This window comes from Lycium barbarum, chromosome 4 (genome assembly GCF_019175385.1).
Source record: "Lycium barbarum isolate Lr01 chromosome 4, ASM1917538v2, whole genome shotgun sequence".
Lineage (NCBI taxonomy): Eukaryota > Viridiplantae > Streptophyta > Magnoliopsida > Solanales > Solanaceae > Lycium > Lycium barbarum.
In genome coordinates, this window is record NC_083340.1 from 109046958 (window position 1) to 109056375 (window position 9418).

Sequence of the window (9418 nt, forward strand, 5' to 3'; positions counted from 1 at the left end):
GTAGTTGTTGTACTCAAAATTGTATATCTTACATAGAATCATTAGAACTCAAAGTCTCTTGGCCTTGTCTACAGATTGATCTTGACTTGAATTCCAGTTTATTTGTGTCATAACCTTTAACTGAATTGTGTTGAAGGTGATACCGTACCTCACTTGTATCTATTATGGCTGATAAAACCGTGACCCTTACTTCCTTGGCATAATAAGATCTACCTATGCTCTTGTTTCTGTCATTGGCCTTAGTAGTTAAGGAATCAGCTGCTTCCTTTGTGTACTGCATAATGATAAATGATTATCTTAACAAAAGGAACTAATTTTCACCTGTTTGAGTTTGCCCATATCATATTTGTTAGGATTAACACTTTGTTCTCCTATTTATTTCCTGCAGTCTGTGTAAGAATCACAGAGACTTTAAAATATGATCCCTAAAAGAATGGCAAGAACCTTTACTCAGGGCTGTGCATAGGACATCTAGGCTTATTTGAAGATTTTGTCTAAATAATTCTATATGTACTCTGTGAATGCTAAATATGTTGCCCTTCTCTGTTGTATTGTTCCATGTATTGAAGTTAGTTTATCCTATGCTTATATGCCTGTACTCATGTCACCATATCTACTTGATTCAACACTGCTTGAGACTGTGCTACTTCTATGAGATTGTTTATTTTGTGATTGTTTGGTCCAGTTTAGTTTTGGCCACATTATGTCCATATGGGTTACTTTCTTTCTATGTATAAATCATATTTAGTACTTTGGCCTTGGCTCATAAGAGTGATATACCTGCTGAGATCATCCACCTCTTCTCTTCTTGTTCTCATCTGTTCTTGTTGATTTATAATTGTTCTATGGTTGTGTGTATTTAGATCTATCCTATTTATTCCAAGAATTGTATATAGATATGTGGATCTGTGTCTTCCATGGCTATGTTGGTTGAGAGAGGCAGTTCAGGTGGGAAGGGGGCTTAGTTTGAACCTTCCCCTGGTGACCAGCCATGCCAGAGGTTCATGAAACCTCTTGAAACTTGTACGGCATCAGGAACAAGGGGGGTGATGACTTTGCCTTCCCACCACATAAGTTTGGGGTTCGGGTTTAAAGACATGGAAATACATATGCACATTATGTGAGCTTGTGAATAGATAGGATATTATGCTTGTATGTGCGTATATTTATGTATATGATAGGATTGGTAAAATAAATAGGACACTATGGATGTATGTGTGTGTATAGTTATACATATGAAAAGAGCAGTAAAATATAAACTAACCGGGATCTTGGTTTCTTTTCCTCTCCACTGCATGGCCATTTGGGCCAAGGTCCAGCCACCCCTTTTGGGTCAAAGGCCCAATAGGGAAATCCTTTCAAGTTCATTGAGTGTAAGAGGAAAAGAAAGGGAAGCTAATATATTGAAGGCCCAGTCATGGGTGAAAATGACACAAAGGCCCAACCATGGGTAAAAATTGTTACTAGGGGTTTGGTACACACCTAGTCTGCTTTCCTTATATGTTTATGCCCTTTTTTCTTGATTAAAGTGTTTTTCTGTTTTGTATTCATACTTGTAAAAACCCACAAATATTATTGGAATCATTTATGTTTCGAACTAGGCATCTTAGGCAAAACGGTGCATATGCCGTTTTGATTGACTCTAGCTCCTTAAAAATAATTCTTCTTTTAAAAATCTGGAAAACCCGTACTGATTTTGAATATATATATATATATATATATATATATATATATATATATATATATATATATATATATATATATATATATATATAATAGGAAGTAAACCGCGTTTTAACAACGACAAGACTAAAAAGATTTAAAACAAAATAGGATAATGTATTGTGCAAAAACTAAAAATAGACAAAAAAAAATACTTTTCAATTGTTGAAACACGTTTATTTTTTGGGTTTTTAAGTTGGAAAAGATATGGTAGTTTGGGCCAGAGCCCACCTAAGTCTTTTTCTTAAGAAAACCAAACGTTCAAAGAAATATTTTTCGGTCCAGAGCCCATTCAGTTTGGTCTTTTGAAAAAATTATATAAGTCATTTTTGGGGCTAAGAACCCACTTGACTCTTTTGATATAAATCTATAACTAAGAAAAACATGGCCGAGACCCACGTTTTAATAGCTAAAATAAGGCATTTTTTGAACCAGAAAACGAAGATAGATTTCAAGTCAAACTCTTTCCTTTTAAATAAATCCAGGACATTGCTCATACAAAAAGAAATAGTGAGCATATTTTTCTAACGGGGGATAGATATATATATATATATATATATATATATATATATATATAAGTCATTTGTCCATAAGTTCAATTCATTTTTTTAAGATAATGTACAGTATGTCTAAAATTATGAAGAGTCTCTTTTGTCGTAAAGTTAAAACAATCCCATCCTTATACATCCATGATTATAAAAATTAGGCAAGGATGTTCTAAAAACGTATTAAACGGATTAACCCGGTCCACGTGTGAGTCAAGCATGAATAAAACCTATTCGCCCGCACTATAAAATAAATAAACTTTCTTTTTATAGAAAACTACTATCCTTATATATTAAAGGATCTAATTGTATCTGGATATTATAAATCTAAATCCAAAACCAAATACCCTATATGTAAATGGAATATATTCAATTCTTTTTAAAAAAAAAAAAAAGATATGCAAAATGATAGGCTTTTTTTCAGGAAATAAACACTAAGTAAATAGTTCATGCAAATACTCCCACATTGGAATTCGAAGGTCAACCGTATAGTATGGATCCTTAATACTAAGGTGCCTAACACCTTTCCTACGGGATCACCAGAACCCTTACCTAGAACTTTGGATTAAGAAGAATTTTTCACAGTTTATGAATAAACCCTTCAAAACTCGTTTTTCTAATTTCCTAAAAATTAGGTGGCGACTCTTTTAAAACAAAGTCCTAAAGAGCACCAACGATTTTGAAGTAGCTTTTTTGAGCGCTAACCCCGCCCGTGAAAATGCAAACCGTTACAATATTCTATTAGGTTGGTTGATTAGGGCTTGTTTCCCTATTATTGTGATTAGGCTTGTTGCCTTAATTGCTATGTTATGATACATGTTTCACTCATTTCTCTCTTGTTGTGTCATTTATCATCGGAGAAAGGAAGGATAATAAGATTAGGCCTTAATCGTGTTGTGTAATTATGATGATATCATGCATGAAATACATTCTCATTTCACATGTATATTAATATTGAATTATGACTTGGTACTGATGATGATACATGAGAAAATTAAGCCCTTTGGTGACACAAGACTTAGTTATGAGGTGTACTTGTTATATTTGGAAGTAAAGGGAGTCATAGACTCTTTATGTTGATTGAGTTGGTTTGTGTGATTCATTCCATGGTTGAGCTGATTTATCTAAGTCCAGATATGGCTTATGGTATTGTAACTCGTACTTTAATTGGCATTTGATTTCATAATTGATCATGCTTACTGTTGAGTTGGCGTTTCATATTTTGAATACTCATCTTGTATACAATATATGTATATAAGGCACATCTGACATGGGGTGAGGATGTGACCTATTTTTGAACTCATGATCCAAGGTCTGTTCTGGAGCGACTGGACTCGTGATTTGAGGTATATTCCGGAGCGAGGGGTACATGAACTTCACGGTTCCTCCATGGATCATGACTATTGAGCGGACAATACCTTTAGCATATGTGTACAGGTTTGAGGTATTTGACCAGTGCAATGCATTGCACAACATTGCATTTTATTCTGCATCATCATATGGCTCTTCATGTCTGATTTGGTATAGTCTATTCGTATCATTGTGGTGGCATAGATTGGATTATGGACTGGGTCAGTTTGCGGACTAGTAACTCTGCCTAGGTTCAGAACTTGGTTTTGTTATTATTAAGACTCGAAGGACTTATGGTTTAGAAGTTCATCTTAGGTTGTGATTTGGTTATGGTATATTCTGTGATCTTGGTTTTGGTATTATATGCCTATCTACTTATCTTGTTGATTTTATGCTTATATGTGTGAACTAATCTTAGTTGGCCTATAATGCTTACTCAGCACCTATTGTTTGTACTGATGCTGCTCTTGATGTACTCTTCTTTTGAGTGCAGAGTCAATTACAGGTTCTATTTCTGATCCTCAAAAGTGTTTCTCGAGATGGTGTAGTTAGAGGCTTAGGATGAGCTACTGCCAGATCTATAGCCCGAGTTTCCATTCTTCGTATACTTGTCATCTATTTTCAGAGAGCATTCCTTTTGATGTTATGAGCCTTGTATGGTAATATTCAGATAGTTCTTGTTATATTTTCAGACCTATGTGTTTATTAGTAGCTCTTGTGCTAACTTAGACCAGATGTCTTGGGTAGAAGATGTATTCCGCACTTATTCTCTTTTAATTGATTTTGAGATTTATTATTATTACATTGTTTTTCCGCATTGATAGGTTACATGTTTGGTAAAGAAAGGGTTCGCCTACCAAGGTGGTAAATGGTAGGTGCCCGCACGACTAAGAGATTTTGGGTTGTACAAAAAAGTAGTCACTCACTGAGTATAAGTATCCTTTGGAGCATAAGCAACTTGCTAACTTTTCATATCACCGTCTGTTGGCCTGTTTCAACCCATACAGGGATTTCTTGAGCTTACAGACTAAACCACCAGTATCCACACTAAGTCCTTGTGATAGGGTCATATAGACTTCTTCATGCAAATCCCCATGCAGGAATGCATTATTGATATCTAGTTGGTACAAAGTCCAACCTCTTTTGATAGATAAACATATTTAAGTTCTAACAGTGGTCATTTCCACAATAGGTAAGAATGTTTCATGATAGTCAATACCAGTCTGTTGAGTGTACCCCTTGACCACACGCCTTGCTTTAAATCTTTCTATACTTCCATCAGCTTTGTGCTTGATTTTATACACCCACTTGCAACCTATTGCCCTCTTTCCTGTAGGTAAACGAACTAACTCCCAAGTATCATTAGCATACAAAGCTCAAATTCTTATGTTATTGACATTTTCCAAGCATTGTTCTTGGCTGCTTCTTTATATGAGCATTGTTCACATTCATATGAAATGTTCTTTACTAACTGCTGACTATCAAGACAAAGTGTGGTGAAGGATACATGTTGACGATTAGAAAAGAAAGAGTTGAGTTAATGAGGTACTGATTTTGCATTATTAGGCTATAGATTTGGAAAATTGTAATTATATTCTTTCCAGCAACTGGGAGTATGAAGTGTTCTAGTGGTTCTTCTACGTATAAAAGTCTGATAATTAGTAACTTGACTAGGAGTAGCAGTATCAAGTGAAGTGTGATCAAGATGAAGTGTAGAAGAAGTATCAATTGTGCTAGGTGACTGGTGGGCAGGGTCAAGGGTGGCTGGACCGTGTCCTATAGAATTAGGCAAATCAATGTAAGATGGTGTTTGGTGATCATTGGTATGGTCTATGGTTATAGAAGCATTAGTCACTCTATTGGTGGTAGACCTATCCAGCAATGAATTATCAAAAAACTATTGTTTGTCCTAGGCAAAGCATTATAGTTGTGAACAAACAATTTTAATATGGAATTGAAACTTGAACCAGTAGGAGCAACAACAAAAGGAAAAACATCTTCAACGAATAAAACATCTCTAGAAATATGATTTCTTTTGGTGGATAAGTCCAGGACCTTGTATCCCTTTGTGTTGTACGGATATCCAACAAAAATGTGGGGAGTTATCTTGGTTCAAACTTATCCTTGTGAGTTTCTAGAGTGGTTGGAAAACAAAGGCAGCCAAATGCTCTCAGATGAGAGTAAGTAAGTTTCTTTTGGTATCAAAGTTCATATGGTATGATTTGTGGTGTAGAATTTTGGAGTGTAATCTATTTATGATGTAGGTTGGTGTCAGGACACATTCTCCCCAATATCTCATGGGTAACTTTGACTGATACATGAGTGCCCCTGGCTATGTCTAACAAGCATCTATGTTTTCTCTCTACCACACCATTTTGTTGAGGTGTGTAGGGACAAGATCTTTGATGTATAGTGCCTTTTTTTCTTGGAAATAAGTAGTAGCTTCTGAACTATTAAACTCTAGACGATTATCAGATCTAATGGTTTTGAGGGTAGTTTGAAATTGGTTTTCTATTAGGGATAAGAAGGCCTTTATGGTTTGTCGTGCATCACTTTTGTATCTAATTAATTGAGTCCATGTGGACCTGCTATAATTATCAACCATGGCTGGAAAATAGTTGTAACCATCATGGGTTGGTATGTGATAGGGCCCCATAAGTCAATGTGGAGTATTTCAAAGATTGTGGTAGTTGAATTGGTGCTTCAAGGAAAGGGAATCTGGTTTGTCTTGCCATGGGACAAATGGTACAAGTAAAAGGTTGCTTGGGGGGAGAAAGTAACAGGAATTGAGACGATATCCCTCATTTTCACAAAAGGTACATGCCCTAGTCTATTACTCCACAAGTGTTCAACATTATTTCTATGAGATACAGAAGATAAAGAAAAATTAACAGTTGAACAGGCTCTTTTATTTCTTGTAGGAGAGTATTTTATTGATGCAAAAGATGGTAGAGTCTTCTTATTACAAACAACAGATAAAGAACAATCAACAAATGGAAATGAAGAACTTAAACTGAAACAGTTACTAAGAGAAGGTGAGCAACAAGTGTGACACTTTGAGCATAGAAAATACAACCATTTCTTATTCTTCCAATTTCCAAAGGGCTCTTCAAAAAAGGGCCCTGCATCAGATAAGAAGAACTGTCAAAACTAAAGAGTCCTCTAAGTTGTAAAGCAAAGCAGTGAACAGAAATCAAATTAAACTTGAAACTAGGTACAAACAAGATTCTACATAATGTCAATGTTGGATTCAGGAAAGCATCACCAATCTCAGTTATTTTAAATTTATAACCATTTGGTAGGGATACTGGAAAGGGATATGGTAAGGTTTTAACTTTCTTAAGTGTGGTTTTGTTATAGGTCAGGTGATATGAAGCTTCTGAATCTATAATCCATGAATTAGCAGTTATTCTAGCACATTTACATGACAGTCCACCAATTTTAGTTATTGAAGTGTAGCAAGCCAATATACCTGCTTGTTTATAGCTCTACTGAGAATCTTATTTGAATTGTCTGTACTTACTTTTCTAGATTGCAAGTTTCCCAACAGGTTCAGCAGTTGTTCATATTGATCCATTAACAGATTCATTTTTCCTTCCCTCTTGGTTTCATGTTTCTCCTCATAGTATCCTTTCTCAGCTTCATTAGTATGCACATTATCTATAGATCCTGTGTTCTTTCCTCTTGTGAATTTGAAATTCTGGGGATAACCATGTATTTTGTAGCACTTGTCTCTAGTATGCCCATGTCTCTTGCAGTAGTCATAAAATAGATGTGACCTGTTCTGTGGATAAGAGCTACTTTGAGGATATGTAATCCTATTGTTGTTTCCAAGTGGGGGAGGACTTCTATACATGTTACTTCCACTGGTGGAAGCACCTTTGTATGTGTTATAGTTTGTTCTAAAGGTTGCATTATGAGTACTGGAAGCAGCATTCAAGGAGGTGGATTCCAAAATAGTGAGGTTGTGAGGTTTTACTTCTCTTTACTTCTCCTCTTGAGACAAAATTACAAATTCTGGTGCCATGCTAGGCAATGGATTTATCATCAAAATACTACCTCTTATAATAGTGTAAACTTCATTTAATCCCATCAAAAATTGAATCACACCTATCCTGCTCAGCTTTGTGCATCTTAGTTTTTCCACCACATATGCACTGAGAGTTTGTGTCAAGTGTGCTCATTTCCTCCCAAAGTTTCTTCATCTTTGCGTACTATCCAATGATGTCGATTCTCCCGTAAACCAAGTCATTTCCCTTTGATGTTGATACAATTTCGCACCATTTACCTGATCATATCTATCCTTTAACTCTTCCCAGAGTTCCTTAGCATTATTAACATACTGTAAATCATCCCCTCAAATTTGGTGCGAAGGAGTTGAGGATCCATGAAGTCACCATATTATCACATCTTTCCGATTGTGCATATGTGGAATCCTCTGGATCTGGTTTCTTAACCTTTCCATTGATAAAATCAGTCATACTCTTCAATGATAATGCCCTAAGTACAACTCATCTCTATGATCTATACCCTGTACCATAAAAAAAACTGTTGGAAACAGTGTGGAACCTGCACTTTTTAACGGATGCATATAGAATGGACTAGTAGAATCTGCAGTCAATGTAGCAGCAGTTGATTTAGTTGATGCTTGAGTTTCAGTCATGATTTGAGTGTTAATGTGATTATTCTAGGGCTAGAAATTCTCGATTGAAAAAAACTTTGAAATCAATAGAGAAATTTCAAAACAACTGAATTGAAGAATTCTAAATTTTGATCTGTACATAAGCACTATGCATCAAATTAAAACAATATTCCCCAAATTCTAGGGTCATGTAATTTGAACGAGCAAAACTTAATTCAAAAAATTGAGAATGATCGAAAAATGAATATGGAAAACAAAAGAGTTGTGCTCTGATACGATGTTGAAATTAGAAATCTAAAGTAGAATGAGAATGAACCTCCATTGATGAACCTTCAAGGAATTATGGAGGAGAAGATATCCAAATCCATAACTAAAGCTATAGACATGAGTGGAAAGAAAAAACTAAACTGATTCAGTGCAGTACCTGCACATTATATACATACGGAATGAAGAAATATCTAACCTGCCAGCTAAGCTAAAACTAACTAACAACTAAGTGACAGCTAAGCTAACTAACTAACAATGCTTTAACAACTTGCTGCAACTAATTACAAAACAAATACAAAAATGCCATTGTATCAATACAAATAATATTATAATTACAAATAACATTATAATTACAAATAATCTCAACAAGATATGATTCATTGTACCTTCAAACCAGGAACATAATCTCCTCTCTGTAGAAATAGGCTGGACTCTTTAGAGCCCATTGTTCTGCAATCCCTATTCATCTGCATCAGTGACAAATTGCACAAACTTAACGAAGATAGATAACAAATTTTACGTTTCAATCAAATGTAATTGTCATTGTCAATATTAGATTTGTAAGTCATAAGTTGTGCGAGCATAGCATTTCCATTAAGAAAAATAAAAAGACTTCTACAAAAATGATCTACAAGCACCGGACATGTTGGAATGGGAAATGCACTATTTTGAAGTTTGAAGTGATAACGCCATCATTTGTGATTAAGCAGAATGGATGCAGCAATTCATGCCATGACACCTCTAGGCTTTGATGAATGGCTCATTAAGAAAATAGTGAATAAATTTCTGAAGGTTAGCATCAAGAATCTATTTTGCTTCCCGAGAAATGGAAAAGATGATGTTTGAACCATGAAAATCGTTTCATATTCTTGGTCCTTCTTTTCCCCTCTCT

The 9418-nt window shown here is 35.2% G+C and overlaps 1 protein-coding gene across 3 annotated transcripts; it reads right to left on the reverse strand.

The window, feature by feature from the left end:
- Window positions 1-6526: 6526 nt before the first annotated feature.
- LOC132638503 (uncharacterized) lies at window positions 6527-8758 on the reverse strand. Of its 3 annotated transcripts, none has more exons than XM_060355359.1 (3): window positions 8576-8758; window positions 7141-8148; window positions 6527-6739 (listed from the first exon to the last, which is right to left on the reverse strand). In XM_060355359.1, exons 2-3 carry the CDS (start codon window positions 7471-7473, stop codon window positions 6626-6628), a joined length of 447 nt encoding a protein of 148 aa, XP_060211342.1. In that variant the 5' UTR covers window positions 7474-8148; window positions 8576-8758; the 3' UTR covers window positions 6527-6625. The 3 variants fall into 3 exon arrangements, with proteins under 3 accessions (XP_060211342.1, XP_060211341.1, XP_060211340.1); XM_060355358.1 differs by having other exon boundaries at window positions 7141-8228; XM_060355357.1 differs by having other exon boundaries at window positions 7141-8758.
- Between the last annotated feature and the right edge of the window lie 660 nt (window positions 8759-9418).